General features: G+C 35.5%; 1 protein-coding gene across 8 annotated transcripts in view; it reads right to left on the bottom strand.

Moving 5' to 3' along the window:
- Positions 1-3,056: 3,056 nt before the first annotated feature.
- Positions 3,057-21,305, bottom strand: part of PPARGC1A (PPARG coactivator 1 alpha) — a 684,253-nt gene continuing 666,004 nt past the window's right edge. For all 8 annotated transcript variants that reach the window (XM_035293952.3, XM_017970644.4, XM_017970643.4 and 5 more), the window contains 3 exons: positions 12,839-12,960; positions 12,348-12,499; positions 3,057-6,949 (listed from right to left, as the gene is read on the bottom strand). In XM_035293952.3, the coding sequence (XP_035149843.1) occupies positions 6,846-6,949; positions 12,348-12,499; positions 12,839-12,960 (378 nt within the window). In that variant the 3' untranslated portion in view covers positions 3,057-6,845. The remainder of the gene's footprint in view (positions 6,950-12,347; positions 12,500-12,838; positions 12,961-21,305) is intronic.

Genomic DNA, 21,305 nt, shown 5'->3' with positions numbered 1-21,305 from the left:
AAGGGACCTGGTCGGAAATGAAGTGAGAAAGCAATGATACAAATGAAGACAGGACTTGATTTTCAACACCACCAACGTCAATCAGAGGAAAGTACCTGTGAATTTCCTTAAACAACTTGCTGGAGGGTATTTTGTGGTAACTATATTACTATAGTCACTTTTTTCCCTCAATTAGTATTGTTAAAGAGAAGCTTGGCTATAGAGTTCCTAACAACAGCAAAAAATAAATTCCCTCCAATTAAGTAATCTAATAAGCTATTTAGGATTTTACCACTTAACATTCTTTCCTTCCCATTTAATTTCGGCTTTCACTTGGATGTCATCTTGTTGAAAATTCATCACAGAAAACTATGTGGAAAAAAAAAAATATGTTGCTAAGTGCCCCTGATGTTCAAAAACGAGCAGAAGCACAGTAGTTTTTCTAAATCACCACAGGATTTTTTCTAATAATTCAGCTCCTTCCTACTAGAAATTAATATATGAAAATACGTGAAGATGGTCAGTATGCAGATTCAAGTATCACACTAGCTACTTGCCTTCAGTAAGTGCGATATGCATAAATTTGAAACAATACAATATTTTAAGGTCCTTGATTATAATAATGCCTTGGTGTGCATATGTGCATGTATAATTACATCCATTTAATTTAATCATGAAAATATTACAGGATCATTTGGTTTTCTCCTCTAAAAGTTCTCTTCCTCTTTTCAATTAACTAATTTCACTCTGCCCCTTTATAAGTCAGCTGATGGTAAGTAATGGGTTTTGAGCTAAACAGAATATGGTCACATTCCTCTGGAATTATGCACAGAAAAAAGTCATGTGGGAAGGTGGTGGCCTCTTGCCCTTAGCCTACATCCTAGTCATGGAACAGTGTTAGGCTTTTCAGTAGAACCTGGTTCTCAAAATACTCAATTTCATAATCATTTCTTCCTACAAGTTTCCAGTGTCTCCAGTGCTAAGAATTTGCCTGAGGGCAGTCACCTGATTAGAAAAGAAGAGACCTGGAAACCAGCCCACGTGACCCCACATTCCACATGCTTGACTAGAGTGGAGCTTTTGGGACTCTGCATAGTTACTGGAATCACATGGACTATAATAAGGGAAACATGGGGGTGGAGGACATTTAATATTCTCCATGCACAAGGAGAACAGATAACGCCCCAGTAAGTGGAAAACAAAAATGGGCCACTTTGGATGGAAGGGAGGAAGCATAACATGAAGGTTATTTCACACTACCTTTCCCCTACCAAGAATATCTTATTTTCCCTCTCACAGAAAATCTGTGTTTCTTTTCCCCAGCATGCTAACAAAAACCAGTGAAAAGAAATAGGCTGCTTTGTGTCCATCAATAGAATCTATATACCATCTTTTCCCCCAGGGATTAATTCAGCTTTTGATTAAATCTTTCTGAGATTTAAATCATGTTGTTACAAACCTCCAAGGAACTCCTCTATGAGTTGTGACCTTCTTTATTACTCTCTGTTGTTTGATAAAGTACAAAGATTGATTTATAATGGAGTGTAGTATGTTTGAAAACAAGAAATAGCAATGAAAATTGCAAGATATAAGATTAATATAAATATTGCAAATGGAATGTTTTAGTTAATATATTCGATAATTAATAGTGAGTTTCAACTGTGTAACTAGTAACACTACTGTCAAGCCAATATAACAATGTTATTAGGGCTGTAAATTATATCCAATGATTAGCTAAATAACCCTACAAAGAAGGGAAAACCAGCAATGCTAAAAAATAATTTCAACTCAATATCATATTGTTTATAGTTCAGATAGATTTGGTTTGGAGGACTTTTGAATTGAGACAATCTTCTCTTTAAAAAAATCTGTATCAAATGTTAATTTATGTTTGTCAGGCTAATTTTGATTTTAATAATTATTTCGCCATTAGTATTAATAAGAATGGAAGTGATTCAATGTTTTGAGGACAATAGGAAATAAACCCTTTATCTCAATCAGGTTATTCCAGTACCAAACTAGCAGCTACTAATGTTGCTTCTGAAAACCCCTCATTTTCTCTCTGCCCTCAAAAGGTTTGTCAGAATAAAAAGTTAACCATTTAGGGATGCGTTCTAATGTCCTTGCTGCTGGTTCCAACTAGAAGATTAAAAATGTCTTATGCTACTTAAGCATCAATAGAAAAGTCAGAAACTGAGACTCATCCATTGAAACTCAGGGGTGCTTAGTATCCAGTTTCAGATAAATGCAATATTTGGGTAAGATAAAGGTAAGTTTTTATTTCCATTCTGATAAAATAATGGATGAATTTTATGCTGGTATAAAACAATCCATGGGGAGTATTTCTTATGTCATTTAGCAGATTTCAATACACTTCTGAGAGCTCTTATCACATTTCCAGTATTTACAAACACTTTCTTCTCTCTAGGAGATGGAAATGCTGGGATATATTTAGCCACCTTTCTCCAATGTTGTTTATGTTGAGTCTTACGATGCAAATGGTTGGGAATGAGAACAATCATCTGAAATTGGGCAAGGGCAGCATTCTCTGTCATTAGGACCACCATCATCTACCAGGCACAATGGACATCCTGACAGCACAATGTGTCTTCAGCTATCAGCTTATCCCATATTTAACTAATCCGATGACTTCCATACGATGGGGAACTGCATCCTGTTACAAGTCTTCAAAAAATATTCAGTCCATCTACAACAAAATTGCTTTCTATGCTGAATATTCAGTGTGTTTTTCCCTAGGGGAAAGAGCTTGTACTTAAAAATACACACTTCCCAGGGTTAAGTACAAAAATAGAGCTAATCCATTTGATAAAATCCCATGTCACTTTTCACCTCTGAACGTTCGTTATAGAAATCACCACGTCTGCCTTTGCCATTTAAAAAAAAGACAAGATACAGAAGGTGCACATTACCTTAGAGCTGAAATGCATCCATGAATATGGAAAAGCAGGGAGAAAGGGAGAGAAAGCCAGAGAGGAAACAGAATAATAAGCGAGTAATGGGTACTGATCTGAGAAACATGCCAGGAGTTTGGTTACGATAAATAAGAAAAGCAGAAGTAGATTTGAAACATTCGTTTCCCTTTATTAGCTCAGTGAGGCTGATGTGTACTGCACATTTTAAAAAAAATCACAGGAATTTTCATACAATGAATAAAACCACAACAATACATGTAGAATTGGCAGGTGGAAAAAAGGCCCGGCAAGGGCTCAACTAATCACTCACTTTCCCTCTTCAGCATAGTTCAACCAACAGCATTACACTTTCACCTACAAATCTTAAAGTAGCTCCATCAAATCAGCAGTTCACATTATTGAAAATGTCTGTCACATAGGTACAAATTTAGAATCATCACATTATAGTACATGGCTATTCTAGGTCATCTATAGATCAGGTCTTAGACTACAGTGATTGAAGTTCTCATTACGGCCATCAAGAAAGGACACATAATCATTACCTACTGGAAGCTCACATCTAAAGGCATGAAAAGGTTTCCTTTTTTCAACTGACCCAAACATCATACCCCAATAGTGCAAAGTTCCCTCTCTGCTGCTTTGAATGTTGACAGCCCAACCGTTGTTCTCGGAGTCATTTAGCAAAAATTGATTTTGTTGCACTGGAAGAATTATTCTGCTACATCTCTTTAAAAAAAGAAAAAAACCCACATTACTAAAGCACCAGTTCAGTTACCAAAATTGTAGATGTGGTACTTACCACAGCGTGAAGGCAATGGCCCACGGTCATCTAAAACTCCTACAGATCTATGCTGAAATTTGCCTCCAGTGATGATGGGGTACATGTGTTCATTTGAAATATTCTCTCCCAAAAAAATAAAAATAAAAATGAGAGGAGAACAGCTTACATTTTTATGGGCTACCCACAGTGTCTGCAGAAGAAACAAAAGCTCCACTAATTTTAGATGCAATTTGAAGTCCATTGAGGAAATCTATCTTCATGGTAACAATATTTGTCAGGCCAGAGGGGGGATAAATTAATCCTCAATATGACATCTGTAGTGTTGTCTTTTGATAAGAAAAGAAACCAAGTATTCCACTCATGTCAACAACCCAGGGCAAAAAGGAGAATGTATTTAAAATTGGATCACAAAAATTTAAAGGCAAAATAGAGAACACATCTGGTCCTTGAACACATAATAGGATTTACTAAATATCGATTTCTTAAAAATAATTTATTGCTCTTAATAGTCTTTTTATTATTATTCTACAACAGAAGATACTCAAAATTCAGAAAGAAAGACTGTAAACTTTAGTTTGGCGTCCACACAGAGTTAAAATACCTGCATTTAACCTACAGAACAACAAGAATTAGGCGGATTAAAGATGTGTTACTGTTGTAACGCAGAACCTGTGAACAAGTTTTTATTTCATAGTATTTTTATTGCTTTCTATCTACTTAGAAATAAGAAGCCAAAAAATCAAGCAAGCATCCGACAGGACAAACAGTGGATTCACTCAGAACACAATATGCTGGTGATAAATGAATGCAGCTATCAAAATTAGCTGCATTGGCCTGGGGGTGAAATCCGTCTTATAAGATCGTGTTGGGTGAGAGAAAGGAAAAGAACAATTAAGTAGTAGGTGTATCATGTCTTCCAGAAAAGTCATGTCAGCCAAACAGTAATTGAATCTCAATTTAGAAACTTGAATACACACTCCAAACGTTACTGAATTCCATTCCAGGGACTCCACACTCAGATGAAATCCTGATGCTCAAAATGGAGGTTTTTCTGAAGTTTTTATTGAATTTAGCAGAAGCAATGTCATCAAGAACAACATCATGGTCACGTCAGAGGCCATGCTAGTGCAAGTAGAAACACTGCTTCTGCGAAAGCTGAATTTCCCAAATAAAGCACTTACACTCCAACCTGACAATTGTCATGCATCCTAGGTAGAAAATTTCCACTGGCTTTATTATTTTCATCATCTCATAATTTATAATAAATAGGCTATCTGCAACTGATAAATATGTCTCTTTAGTAAACAAAGGAATGAAATATCAGTATTTATACAGGATGCATAACTGTAAAAAATACAGATAAATACCATCATCATACTCTGCCAAGGGAAAGAAATACTGGCTTCAAAGATAGTCTTCAGACACACATTAATTATTGTAAAAATCATACTATAATTATTACCTCAGCATTTTGTATCAAATTAAAATCACAAAAATTAAAACAAAACAGCATTTTAAAAAGATTTTTGACTTCTAGTTTCAAAACTACTGTTGATAGAGAAAATAAAAACATTTCTTAATGGTTACCCATTGAGAGACTTTACATAAAATCATGATATCTTCTAGAAAAATTTTAGATGAGAAATTTCATTCCCCTAACAAATCCAGTGTATAAAACTTCAAAGAAAAACAAGCAACAAGAAAATGTGGAAAAATATCGCAGAAGTGGTTAATACCTTTAGGGGACTAGGATTTTTTTTGACAAGATGCTTAGATCGAAGCTCACCTAAGGGATGGATGTGCGGAAAGCATCGTTTTGCTCTTGTTGCACTCAACAGACACACACACTGTCTTTTTGTTTTTACAATCAAATATATATAAGCAGTAAGTTCAGCTTCTAAATATGTTAGTGTACAATAATTGTTTCACCTCATAATTACATTTGAATATTCTTGATTAAGAAAAATTTAGCAGTTTTGAAAAGAAGGCTGCATTTACAGTGCATAGCTGTAACAAAAAAAGAACATTGTTGTATAGTATATACATAAAATAAAAATACTCCATTTAACATTTGTAAATACTTAACTACATCAGAGAATGTAGCAATTACACTATCTGAACACATCTCAGAGAGTTCTACCCAACTCTCATTAGTAATGTGACCCGGTGTCCGCTCCTCAGAAAGAACCGCTGAACAAGCTGCACGCTTGACCATTGACAAGGCTTTTGAAATTTGCAGTGGAAGATAAACATTTTGGACATTTACATGGGTGTCAGGATAAAGGACGAACTACAGAAACTTCAAAATGTTAGGAAACTTTAGCATTCTGGTGCCCGCAATATCCTCTCCCACCCAGATTCCATGGCAAAAGAAAAAGAAAAAAAAAAAAAAAAAAAGAGAGAGAAAGAGACAGGATATTAGTTCTATGGAACCTGTGGTTTCTTCAGGATTGTCATATATAATCATTACGTTATGAGAGAAAGCTTGCTTCAAGTTGATTCTGCACTTTCTTAAAAAAACAGAGTACAAAGGCTGATGCCCAGACATCAGCGGCTGTCATTTTAGGGCGGTTTGTGGTTGGTCTGGTTGGTTGGTTGGTTGGTTGATTAGTTTTCTTTCCTTTTTAATTTATATATATTTATACATTTTTTTTCCTTTAGAATAGAATATGAACATTTTGAAGTTCTAGGTTTTAAGTGTGTCTTCATGGAACTGCTGCCATTTGAAATGGTTTGCCCTTGCTCATTCTGGTCAGGTGCCCCCAGTCTTCACATGTATCCACACATACTTCCCCTAAACCAAGCGCACACACCACACACATACATACACACACACACATACATGTGCACACACACACTCCATTACCAAGAGACTCCAGGAAAAGCAAAGCTGACACCCATGAATAAACATGTGCTTACTGGATATCATTCTGTCTCTTGCCTCTTCAGCAGCTGTGTTCATGTAAACCATTGTTGTTGTTGTTGTTGTTGTTCTTGTTCTTGTTGTATTGTTGTTGTTTTGTTTTGTTTTTGTACAGAGAGTGTAAAGTAGGAGAAATTCCTAAGTATGACTTGCAATAGTCTGTTAGGGAAGGACGCGCTGTCCCATGAGGTATTCACCATCCCTCTGTCATCCTCAGCTAGGGAACATGTTACCTGCGCAAGCTTCTCTGAGCTTCTTTCAATAAACTATCAAAATCCAGAGAGTCATACTTGCTCTTCGTGGAAGCAGGGTCAAAGTCATCTGAGTTTGAATCTGAAAGAAACGCAAGCCAGTTTAGACACACACTTTACTCATGGCCATGAACTCAATCATTCCAATTCAAGATGACTGGATTTGATAACAACTTATCCAATCAATATACTTTAAAAAACAATGTCCAGATTTTATTGGATATGCATGGGTATATAGGAAGAAGATGGGGAGTACTGAGCTTTCAAAAATACTCACCTGTTGACTCATTTTAGGCTTAAACACTCCTGGCAGTTTGGCAGAGCAAACATTAATATACCTCTGTCAGATAACCACCCTCCCCTTCCCACCAGCATGTCAGATGACTTGCCCATGGTTCCTCAATAACTTAGATGTAGACGTGAGAGTATAAGCTGGAACTAATTTTCCCATTCAATGGGATTCATTTAACTGAGCATAAAGCCAGTTGGGTATGAGAGAAAGAATCATGAGAACTTCCGCTAAACTTCAACCTTCTGTTTCTCTTTGAGGCAGGAGGGGTCATATGATGTGGTCCTCCACTTCTGTACCTCTGGGCATCCCAGAAATATTGGTGCAAATTCTCCTCTGGAAGGAGAATTTCAAGAGAATTTCTCTTGACTGGAAGGTCAAGAGAAATGCTTCACATCCCAGGAGAGTAAATTTGGAGAGAGGAAATAAAGTGCAGGTATAAATAAAGCCATGCCCTTCTTGGACTCTTAAGCTTGTCCAAGTCAGCTTTTGGGCAAAGTTTCACATGCTACATCAAGTAGACCTTAACAAAACAGATATGTTTTAGGAATATTGAATGCAAAGTAAAATTATGTTAAATAGTCCCACTTTTTCTTCACTGAATTTTATGAAAAAGTCAGATATTTCACTGCTCTTGGAAATAAGAAAGGGTGACTTAGAACCATAATAAAAGCCTCTTGTAAATATATTAATTCTTTTGGAAAACATTTATTTGAAGAAAAACAAAACCATTCCAGAAAACTAACAATTCTACCAAAGCATAAGCACTCCCATGCTTTTCCCAGAGTAAGTTACAAAACAGAAATGGTCAAAGTAATAGAAGGGTGTGACACTAGATACTACAGAGGCATAATCGTTGACCTAAAAAGTTAGTTTTGCTGACAAGATTGCAATGCTCCAAGCTCCCTACCCTGACCATCGTCTTTCCCAAGCTTCAATCTACCTTTACATACTTAGATTTAAAGACAAGAAAATGTCTTTACTTATGTTTTCCTTTTATTCTCATCATCTTTTGTCTTTACTGACATTTTTCCCCCCCGGCAAGTGTTTTAACGTAAGAGCAGTAAGAACAATTACAATCTTAATCATAAAAAACAGAGACAAAACTGGCCAGTCTTTCCTCAATAACATCTTAAATAGTCAATTCTTAAATTACACTGCCTTCAACGCTTCTCTTCATAGGCTAATGAATGGTTTTCTTGTATTGCTAAGGCCTCACAAACAACTGCTGTTCAAATCAAAATCTTTTTTGTAGAGATGAAAAAAAAAATGTCTAGCTCATTGCTAGAGATTAGTCTAAAATCAGAATTCCACTCACATTGCAGATCAAGAGGAAAGATTCCTCTTGATGGAGGAATGATGGAGTTCGTGATAAAAGTCAGCCTGGAACCATCAAGGAAATATATACATACCTTTCCATGAGGAACACTTTGAGAATACTTTAAATTTCCTAACTTTGCAATATTCTAAGTAAACTCTAGAATTGTAGTGTTTCTGTATTTTGATTAGCAAATATTTAAAAAATTGTGAAATGGTAGTTCTCAAGAGTTTCTTCACTATGAACGGTAGTATTCACATATGCACCCATTTATATAGGCACACTGTTACTCAGAAAACAACCAAAAAATATTTGGTTGCATGAGATGGAATGTGGTTACATTTAATTTCTGAGGCAGTAACATCTACTCTGCCACTTTCTCTTCTGCTAATGATAGGATATTGGAATACAGTAAGCTAGTATAAAAATGTTATAGGAATAACTCAAAAAGCCACCCTAATTTTTCAAAATAAATTGTTATAAATAGTAATACTGTATTATTTGAAACAAATAACATCACACTTATATTCTCAGCACCTAAAAAACTGTTGGCACAAAGGAGGTACTCAAATTAATAATTGTTAAAGGAATATACTAATCTTAAGCACCAAAGTATTATTAAAAACATGGTTGAAAATATTTATATTGGGATGTGGGAATGATTTATCAATGAATGGCAAAGGAATACATAAAGTTATATATATAATCAAGAATATAATACAATAAATTTATTTGAGTTAATAAATAATTTATAATGTATGTGGCATTTATTTTTTATATGTGTAAGCTATATATCATCATTAACTTCTAATCAAAACTATTATATTCATAATACTGACCCATTATTCTGTTTAGGTACTGTAGTCCTACTTTAATTTCTCTTCGTTTTTCCCCTCTGACATTTTTTCTCATAGAGGTCTTTAGAAAGATCCATTTGCTTATAAGACAATAAATAGAAAGACACACAGACTACAGACCGAAGAACTTAAATCTTGGCTTCAGTGTTTTAACCTCAATTAAGTCATTTTAATCACTCACTCTCATTTATAAAACTGGGTCATAAACAGTAGCTGAAATTGTTATGTTTTGCTCTAACAATATTGTAGCCACCATTATCTAGTTTCAATAGTAGAGAAATAGGATGTATATAAGCTGACTTAATTTGGGAAAGCAAGTAAACAGAAAGAAAATTGGTTAACTCTAAAATGATAAGTTACTTTCCTGCCTTGGCAAAATTAATCTGTGTCACATCATTTTTACTTTACTGTTGTGACATATGTGTAAACTCCCAATCAGGACAGCTCCCGTGCCCTGAAGCATGAACACTAAATATGACGAGCATAAGAATATTTAAATTCTTCAGGGAACAAAGACAAGACACATGATAACTTTTTTGGGTTTCAAAGCTGATTTCTAGAGTTGATTCTTCCATTTTAAAACGACTTTACGCTTCTAACTTCTCATCCCCTTCATTTTAAATTATAATCCTAGCCACTATTTATTAAGAACCTATGTTACGCCAGACACCATGCATTGCAAACATTTGTTTAATCCAAAATAACACTATATAGTGTTTCACCAATAAAGAAGCAGAACTGAAGGGGTTGAATTGTTTGCCCAATGACAGTGCTAAGCCAGATTTCAATCTCAGGTCTGCAGGATTCCAAAGCCTGGCCTCTTTGGACTATACAGTGCTGGAGCCCAGAAATAAAAAAAAAACTACCTTTGTGCCATTGTAGAGCTTGAGGGAATTGGAAAAATCCACGCTACTACAGTGCACATCAAACATACTTTTCAGAAAACACAGAGTGAGCTTAGCAATGGCAAAGTTTCTATTGCTGCTGGCTAGGCAGGGAGATAACGAGAGAGGAAGCATTCTTCTTAGAAATATTTCATGGAGACTCCAGTTCAATTTGGAAATACCATCCAATCCTCCCTCTACCAGTGATGAATAGTGATCTAAAGGCCCCTCTAGGTAGCTTATTTTAAACTCTAGATGTTTTGAGAGACTAGAAACACCCTGGCCTTCATCACTGAAGAAAATAAGTCAAATCAACTCAAGACTTCAATCTGTCTTGACTGTTTTTATCAGCCAACATTTGAACAAATGACTTGCTACATTCTATATTTTCATCCCTAGCCCTCTATCTTTCTAACAGTCAGCTGCCTCTCCCCTGCTTCCCATTATCTATCTAGCTTGTGGAGTGAATTATAGCATATTCCCTCTGAACAATGCACATCACCTGTATCAATTACTCTAGGAAGACATTCCTTCATTGGACAGAAGAAAAAAATCCCTGTATTTGGTATTCAATATTTCTTTCTTTTACCAACCCAGAGAAGTGCAAATAGACATCTAATAATGCTGAGGACTAGATTTATACATTAATTTTATGATTAATATTACAAATGAATTTAAAATAATTATGTCATATGCACAAGGCATTTGCCACTTTCCTTCCTCAAAGAATTTAAAGGCTTACAATACACACAGGAGATAGGGAATGACATGCAAAGGAACAAAATTAAGATTGGACATGAAATTAAGATGTCCATTATCACATTATTTATACTATTGAAAAATTAAAAATTAGATAAATGTTTAGCTATAATGTAATGACTAAATATAATGGTACTATTCACTCAGCAAAATATGGCGCAACCATTAAAGCATGTTAATAAATTATTTTTACTCTTGTAAATCACAGCAGGACATGAATTTATATATTAATCAAGAAAAGTAGAATTTGGAAGTTTATGTTTATAAATATATATATATATAACTTCAATGGTAAGAAATTAGACCTTCTGAGACAAAATGCTGGAAGGCAAATCACTTCGTTGGTAATAGTGGTCATTCCTGGGTGATTTTATTTTATTTTTTAATTCTCCACATTTTCCCCTTTGAGTCTATGCATCTCTCATAACAGGAAACATAAATACTACGTATGCTTCAGTTTCCTTGTCTGTAAAATGGGGATGATAATAATGATATACAGCTCCTAGGAGAGTCTAGCAATTAAATGGAAAGTGCTTACAAGGCTCCTGGCACAGTGTCTGGCATGTGGAAGCACTCAACAAATAACAGGTGTTTTTCTTTTCTTTTGTTTTAAAGAAAACATAGTGTGATTTAGTATATGAAATTTAATTTTCTTCTCTCTAGCTGTAGTTCATAGAAAATGATATTTCTAAGTAGTCTGTGAAATAATAAGAAAAAATATGAGACTTTTGCATATTCGGTTCCATAAAACAATGATGGCAATTCTATGGTTTTTGAAAGGATTCAGGGTAAGCCTAGAAAGCAAAAACAGGTTACAAACACACACACACACACACACACACACACACACATGCACACACACAAACAAATCATAAACACATGTAGACACAATGCCCACACACATACACACACATACACACATGATATCTACACACATCTGCACAACATATGCACACACAAAGCACAATACCACACACATATATGTTTAATATTCATACAACACACACACAGACATACAGTATCCATACAGATACATGCAATGCATGCATTCACAAAATATAATGCTGCACGCACACACAATACACAGAAATCATGAACACATGTAGAAATACAGAATATTCACATATGTACCTACCACAATTTTCAGCACCTGAGTAGATGGTACAAAGAATTTACACCAGTCCTTTTTTACCGAAACCTAGGCCCCTTTCTTCTGAAACTGTCTTATATATTTTTCTTAAAAATCAGTATTCAAACATTCCCTTTAGTAAAATAAAGTGATGGCTCCACCCAAGGTGCCTACGGATTATGTTTGCTCCCATCTTGAGCTCTACATTATGGATTCCTCATTCTACGTACAATAAAATCCATACCTAGGTCTGCATAGTTAGACTTGAAAAATTGCTTGCGTCCACAAAAGTACAGCTCGAAGTCAGTTTCGTTCGACCTGCGCAAAGTGTATCCATTTTCAAGAGCAGCAAAAGCATCACAGGTATAACGGTAGGTAATGAAACCATAGCTGTCTCTGCAATGGACAAAGAAGAGTTCAAAGATGGTTAGGAAGCATTAGCATATGGGACTGTAACCCTTTCTACTTTGTGAGACTCCGGTGCCAACGTCTGAGCCCCTGCATCCATTTATCAGTGAGATTGTCCTGTCAAGCAGCTAAATACTTATTTCTGGGACAGGAAATCTCAACTAGAAAGATTAATAAATAGGGATGAAAGAAAATAAATAAGGTTCTGAACTCAACATGTCATCTGTCAAAGCACTTACATTGGCAACTCCCATCCCAGTAATCTTATGGCCATAATTTTTTACATACGTCAGCTTCTAAACAAGAAATAATCTTGAAGATTCTCACCCATCATCCCGCAGATTTACTGTGCACTCCTCAATTTCACCAAAAACTTCAAAGCGGTCCCTCAGTTCTGTCCGTGTTGTGTCAGGTCTGATTTTACCGACATAAATCACACGGCGTTCTTCCTATGGGGGGAAAGGAGATGGTTTTGCTAGTTCTGGAGATGAGAAAGAAGCTAACCCTCTAGAAACATTCATAAGTGTACAATCATGCATAAGAAACCCCACTGAGTATGGCAATTAGAGCAAAACATACATTACAACTGAAGGAACGACTACATTTGAACCAAGTGTTAATTTCCATTTTAATATCAATCTCTTCTTGCTCACATACATTCTTCTCTTCACCTCTACTCTTTTCTAACTTTCCTATCTGTCTCTGTTCTACTCTCAGATAAACTGGATATATTAGAAAAGAAATCTGTATCATGCACTTTTTTTAAATCATGAAATAATACCTATTAAATATTTGAACATCTGTGACTTGATTATTAATCAAAATTGTTATGAAACTGACCTGGCTTACCAAACTATTACATTTCTCATTAACTCAGAATTATAATAATGAAATGAATAAATTCCAACATCTCAAAAAGAGTGGCTCTTAAACTCTACTATAAATAAAAATTACTTGGGGTGCTGGTTAAAGATGCAAATTGTTGGGCTTTATCCCAGCTGTACTAAAAAAAAATGTAAGATAAGGTTCTACACCCTTCATTTTTAACAAGCACACCCCAGCGATTTTGATGCAGGTGGTCCAAAGACAATAATTTAAGAAATACAGTCTTAAATGTAGGCCATTTTAAGCCACGAGTCTCCAAAGAATAAGGGCTAAAAAAAGAGGCTATAAATTTCACGTTGCCAATAAATCTAGTCTTATTTTAGGAACAGACTAGAGGGGTGTGGCCTAATTTTCACAAGTGGAGTCAATATCATCATAATCTGAAAGTCATCAGCAATTTATAACCTACAAAATATAGGAATAATATTTTACAGCCTGAGGATAAATTCTTTTTCTAAAGAAAAATGCATTCTTAGCATAAGAGGCAATCCTATAACTCGTTCCATGAAGATAAGGCCAAAGTTATGGTGTCTCTCAAAGTTTTAAGAACATAAAGAGTTAATACAAAGAACGTGCTCACCAACTACTTGGTATATATATCAAGGACAAACAAGGATAAAATGAATTTGAGGTTTCAGAGATTTAAGTTAGGTTGAAGCAAAGACTAGAAACAGAGGACTGAGGTACAGACTTAGCTTGCCCAAGAGTTTTCTTTGGATGTACTGGGAGTCCCTGGTCTTGGATGGTGAAAAGAGTAATTCAAGCTGAAAACAAAAAGATGCCCTATCTTATTTACTGAATGGTTTTCAAGAATCTGGTAAGGAGTAGGCATCCAACAAGCATTTGTGAAATGTAACTAAACCATTCACAGACCCTGTATCTTCCTAGATGATAAGATTACTAATGTGTGGGCTGATTCTACCACATGTAGCATTCCTGCCTCTATATTTTACTAGGAAAGTAAGTTCATCTGAGCCTTAGGTGCAAATAATCAACTATATACTTGACATCTCAGGTTGGTTGTGCCTGAGGAACCTCAAACTACACCAGCCTTACCAAATCGCAACCCTCCAGCCTTGCCCTCTCCCCATTTGGTCCTTTCCCAATGTTCTTGTATTAGTGAAATGAACACCATCCAGTCAGTTATTTAGGACAGGAACTTAAGTACCTCCCTTTACTCCTTTCTCTTGGTTGCCTTCACATATCTAATCATTCATCAAGTTCTATTGATTTGTATCTCCTAAATCTCTCTCTAGTCTATTGGCTTTATTCCATTATCCTAAGCCAAACCTCCAGTTTCTCTTTCTGGACTAATATAACAGACAATCTCTTAACTCGAATCTGTGTATATGTTTATTCTCCACCAATCTATTCTTCCATTGTTGTTAGAATAGTCTTTGCTAAGGAAACAGGAATTCAATGATGTCCATTAACTTCTAAAACATTCCAATGGCATCTCATAACTTTTAATGAAAGACCTAAATCATTAACAAGACCTACAAGGCCCTGTATGGTCTGGACCTATTGTCACCATGGGATTTCTCTCTCATATCAGATTCTTTCTGTGACTATCTTTTCCAGCCACGTTGAGCTTCTACTAGTCTAGTATATACTACGCACCTTCCTTCCCAAGGTCTTTGCACATGCTGTTTCCCTGCTACCGGAATACCCTATTCACACTGCACCACTCCCAAGCCTGTCACATACACACACTGTCTACAACAACCTTCAGCTCAGCAATCACCTTTCTTTTCTGCGACTTGCAATGAGGTCAGAATTCCTATTAGTTGCTCTTACGGAAAACTCTCCTTTCCAACTGTAAGTAATAGTTTACCCACTATTTAATATCCACCTCCCCAGGATAATAAAAGCTACATGACAGTAGAGACCATATCTGTTCTATTCACTACTGTGTTTATTTTAAATAAAGCACTGTAACATAACAGACTATCAGTGAATAGGTTGTAAAATCAATCAGTTACTAATCAATTGTTCATCTTGAACATTTACCCCATTCCCTTCATTACATCAAAGACGCCTAAGTGTGGTCCTTATTCTCTGAGACTCTCCAGCGCAAAGGAGAGGGAAAATTAGGTTTGATGTTTTATCACAGGGAAAAAACCTTGCTCATATAGCTCAGTTGAGTGAAGAAACAAAGATTTCCATAATTTGTTTTTACAGATTTAAGTATAAGAAGTAGCTACATGTTTTCAACTACATGTTTGCAGGGATCTTGCTCATACAAATCACTTGTGAAAATCAAAGGTAGGGGATAACAAACAGTTGGAAAAACATAACTCTTTTGACAATAGCCATTGAGCCTAAATAACTGACCCAATGAAGAAGAGTAAACAGAGCAGGCTGCCTGATGCCCTTCCATGTAGATTGTATGTCTCAATTGAAGGCTGTGATTGTGCTGCTTCAGAACACTGAGCACATCCTGGCAGTCAGGAAGTAGAAATGGATAGAGAGGCACATCCCAGACCATCTTTGCACACTTGAGCAAGGGAATCATAACACCGCATTCCATTCTATTTACGCAGCCAGCTCTAGTCAAACAGCCAAATGTGATGGGACTGTTATCTAAACTTAAACTTCCTGGCGCCAGCTTTCATGGGTGTTAAGGAATTTTTTTTTTAATGAGCCTTTTAGGAAAGTTACTACTGTATAGAGAGAAAGGAGGGGGAAATGCAGAAGTGAGAGAAAGATATTGAGCCATTGCAAAGAAATTGCTCAACTACCATTATGGGAATACACACAGCCTATGTATTCAAGGAAATTTGAAGTTAAAGTGAAAATCGACCATATGTATGCCCATATGCAGACATATTGGGACAGTCTCTGAATTGCAGCTTTATACGAAGTTGTATGCAACAATTATCCCATACAAAATATAAACCAGAGGACCTTTTATAATGGATACTGATACATTCTACAGTAAAAAGAAGATATGACCTAGAGGGGAGAAACAGGAAACCAAAGGGCTGCTCCACAATTGCTTGAATTACCTGTTTGTCTACCATCTCTTTTTATGAACCACAGGAATGGGACCATGCCTCCTGCCTTAAGAAGATCAGAGACTAAATACATGTTGAAATTCTTATATGAGAAGATTACTGAAGTCCTTGATTTTCCTACTGCTAAAAATGAAAATAAAAGGCATCCAAACGCCTAGAAAGCAAAGACAAAAATCTTTCCAAGATTGGCCAAAACATCTAGCAAAAAACTGATTCTATTAAACACGTTGCAGTTGTACTAGACAGATGAATAGATTTCATATCTTTAGAAAAACCTTAACATTTGCAGCCAATTTTTCGAGACATTAATTTCTAAACAGGAGATGAAAGGAAAAGAAATCAAAATGCTTAATAACATTTTCAACTTCTTAAAGGCTTGGAGGAACTCTAAACCTTTGGAAACAGCTCCTTGAAAAATGATTTTCAGGCCAGTTTTCACTATTGAGTAGGGTGGAATATTTATCAAATAACTTTTAGCTTCAGTTTTCACAAAACCTAGTATGCTGATGGGATGGATAATAAAATTGAAGACTTATGTTGCATTAACAGCTACAGTAAATCCTCATTCTACCAAAACGTGGGGGATAAGTAAAGAAACGAAAAACTAACTGAGTTAACTGACTTCGCATTACTAAAATCTTCATCAAAAAGAGTCTAGAGCTTCCCAGTTAGCTGGGGGATAATATACAATGGTTATTTCTCATCAAATAAACTACTCCTGATAAAAGGCATTTGATTAAGAAAAGGCAGAAGGTAATAGAGAGATTAACATTTGTTGAATTCTTACCTCTGCATTTGATGCTGTTTAATGGGTTATCTCTCTAAAATGTCCTGTTATGCTAGGTAACAAGGAAGAGCCTGATATGTAGATTTCAGCTCTCTCCACGTTTCCAAGTCAGAATAATATAAAAATCTTTCCTTCTATGCTAAGGAAACTATATATCAACTTTGGAAATGAAAGACTGGAGTTCATTCCTAGATTAGCTGTAACCTGACTGCCTCAATGCTAAATAGTGTTTTTTTTTTCTTGTCCTTAATATTGATTATGTAACCTAATTCAGAGGGTATTGAATAAATGCCTACTACTAGGGGGTGTTCTTAGAGAAAAAACAAAATTGTAGCATCGAATTTTCCAAAGTGTACCCCATTCAAGTACTGTGTGCAAATATCCCTGCATAGCATCTAAAACTGGTTTATGTGCACAAGCCCAGGTAGTCTACTTAGGAGCTAAGAGGCAAATAAAACTAACATGCAAGTAAACACAGTGGTAAGTCAAAAAAACATGAAAACTATAGAGTAAGAGCATGGATAACTACTTTTTAAAAGAGCTTTACTGAAGTATAATTGATATATCAAAAATTGTACATATTAAGTATATACATTTTAATAGGTTTGGACATATGCCTATATCCTTGTTATCATCACCACAATCATGGGACCATAGGTATCCATCACCTCCAAAACTTATTTGTGTTCTTTTGTGTTTGTTTTTTCTCTGTATGTGTGGTGGCGGGGGCGGGTAACAATATGAAATCTAGCCTCTCAACATTTTAAAGTGTAGAAAAGCATAGTTAACTATAGAAACTATGTTATATAGTGAATCTCTAGAACTTATTCATCTTGCCATAAAACTGAACGTTTCTAAATATTGAACTTAGAGTCATAACATATACTTACCCATCTAAAATATCTCTTTAAAGACACTTGACTAGAAAGCCATTTCATTTTCTCAAAAAAAAGAATAACTCTGAGGAATCGCACAATTTTTTTTCATTTCATTTGGAAGAAGTTTATAATTATCAGCAATAATATACCATCTCTGGCTTCTGAGCTGCACACTGACCAACAGAGAAGTAAAATAGCATAGTCATTGCTACCCGAGCACACCTGGTTTTGGTTTTCAATGTTAAGCCATATCATGATGTCTAGATTTGTCCTTTAAATTAACCACCCATTATCATGTTTTCTGGCAGAAAAGTGTACAGATTGCAAATGGAGTTGGACTTAGAACTCCACAAGAAATTAGAGCAGTGACAGTTTAGACATTAAGTACTAAACTCTGACTTGCAGAGTCCCAATATAACCTGAATTATTTCAAGCTTACGAGTCTGAGAAAGGGAGAAAGTGAATTGCTTTTTGAGAAAGAGTCTGGATGCAAATTGCAGGAAAGTGGCAACTGAAACAATGGTAACACTCAACCACTATATATGGTTTTGCATTTTTTATTACTAATTATTAGTGTTCTCTTCGCTTTCTGATTTAGTTCACTCAACTAGGGTTGGATTAAGATTTTAGAAACATAAGCAATGAAAGTTTACAGATCTCCTGAAACACCTCCTACTTATGGAACTTAAAACAGAAGTAATGCAGACAAAGGTTAAAAATATGACTTTAATTTTGTAAAATACCAATTATTAAATTTTTAAAGGCTTTTTTTCCCCATTGCCTTTTGGAACCTCTGTTTTTCTGGTTCCCTAAATATATGATTGCTTTGATTAATGGATAACCCAATACTGCACCCAATATATCTTCAATGTAATTTGCTTCTTACTCATTACATTAAAAGTGTTTCAAAAATTAAAAGGACATCACCCACCTGACCAACCTAGGTCTGGACCGTCCTAGCTCCCTTAGCTGTTCTATGTTTACATTTTCAAGCTATTTTTTTTTTCAAATCAGTTAAAAATCATTGCATGTATCTCTGCACTCAAGTTCATACAAAAATACTTTGGGAATGCATTGTGGCACTAGAAAGCCAACCATTTGGAGGAAGAAAATCAATAAAAAAATGTTCATGTGGGTAAACTCATTGAATATTTCCATGAAGCCTTCAAGACAGATTTCAAAATCTTTAGCATATATTATAAGCCCCTTTAGGCTGTCTTCCACCATTCCCTCTAGACTTACTTCTTGCCCCTCTTGTGCCTCAGTGTTCTGATTAAATGACTAGTAGTTTCTCTATATAACTTATTCTTTTTTAGAGACTTAGTATAAGCTGTACCCTCTGTCTAAAATAGCAATGTCCAGTAACAATACAATGCAGATATGTCATTTAAAAATTTCCAAGAGCCACATTTTAAAAAGTAAAAATATGAAAAATTCAATGTTAATAATATATTGTATTAAACTCAACATGTCCAAAACATTATATCAATTTGTGATTGATATAAAAAGATTAATGAGGTATTTTACACTATTTTTTATACTAAGTTTTCTAAATCCAATCACACAGTGCATCTTAATATGGCCCAGTCAAATTAGCCATGTGGGTAAATGCTTCCATATTGGATGCTGCAGGTGGAGAAAACCTTTATCCTTCCTCACTTTAGGATTTGGAACCATCTCACTATGTCTGAGGATGTTCTCCTTTATACCCAGATCTGTGTGTCCCCCAATATAACACCACAGTGCCACAGATGCACCCCATATAATAGCACTTATCACCCCGTATTGCCCGTTCATGTATTCTCATCTGCCAGTAGTGTTGAAGCTCCTTGGATACAGTGACCATATCTTTCCTAATTTTATATCCCAAGCATATGGCAAATATTTATTACAGAAAGAGCTATGAGTTTTTACTCATGTTAAAGAGAAATAGGAATTTTTGTCCAAGTGGAAATTGGTTCAACACTAAGTCCCAAACAAATATCTATTTATTTATGTACATATTCTGAGACAGAGTCTCACTTTGTCGCCAGGCTGGAGTGCAGTGGTGCAATCTCTGCTCACTGCAACTTCTGTCTTCCTGGGTTCAAGTGATTCTCCTGCTTCAGCCTCCAGAGTAGCTGGGATTACAGGTGCGTCCCACCATGCCCAGCTAATTTTTGTATTTTTAGTAGAGACAGCGTTCCACCATGTTAGCCAGGATGGTCTTGATCTCTTGACCTTGTGCTCTGTCTGCCTCAGCCCCCCAAAGTGCTGGCATTACAGGCATGAGCCACTGCGCCTGGCCCCAAATCTTTACTAAGCACTTATTACTTATAGTTTACTTTGTTAGTAAACAATCTCTATGTTCTAGGTTTCCTTCAATCTACTTTTTAAAAACAGAAACAAACTTCAAAGCCAAAATTCTCACAAATGTCTAGTTAATGTAAAATGATTTAATATAAACCAAGTTGACACTTGCATTACAAGTGCTGTTTGGAAGAGAATTGATACAGATTATTTTCATCTAAGAATTAACAGAGGAACTAGTCAACATTTGTGACACAAAGGGGCAGCAGATGCTTCCAAGCTGAGGCTGGTAAACCTCAGGGTGCTTTTGTCTCACCTACACCAACGACACTATTTGTTCTATTTGTAAAGGGCCAAACTAGCCACAAAGAAGACGTCACCCTTCCTTTCTTTATTAAGTATCTAGCACTTAATCATCTTTAGAAGGCATAAAATAAACACAGGTCATTTATTTACACATTTTTGATTAAAATATTAATCTGGCTTTAGTTATAACTGTGTTGTGTCTTAGCCATATGAACAAATTTATGATGAAACTATTAATCTCTCTCTTTAATGTCCTATTTTTAGGGGAAAAAATGATGGATTTTATAAAATATAAATTTGCAAACACCAAAATAATCATTTTCCTACATGTTTGCTCAACACAATTTTCTTTCGTAATGATTATAACGTGCTGTATTAAAAGGCTTTGTAAACTATATGGCACTATATAAATGTAAGTTATTATAATTATTGAATAGGCCATTAATTAAAGTGATATTAGAAAAATTGAATTTTTAATTTTCATTAGTCTTCGTAAGTGTTAACTAATGACACTTTGGCAAATCTTAATATCACTGCTCATTTGGAAGCTGAAAAAAATGAGGGAAAGTATAATTTGCAAAATGCCTTTGATTGAGTCTTAGGTAAATTCAAAGTTAAATGGCAGCATCCCC

Source organism: Callithrix jacchus, chromosome 3 (genome assembly GCF_049354715.1).
Source record: "Callithrix jacchus isolate 240 chromosome 3, calJac240_pri, whole genome shotgun sequence".
Lineage (NCBI taxonomy): Eukaryota > Metazoa > Chordata > Mammalia > Primates > Cebidae > Callithrix > Callithrix jacchus.
The sequence above is the reverse complement of the archived record's forward strand: the minus strand, read 5'-3'. Positions and strand labels throughout refer to the sequence as shown.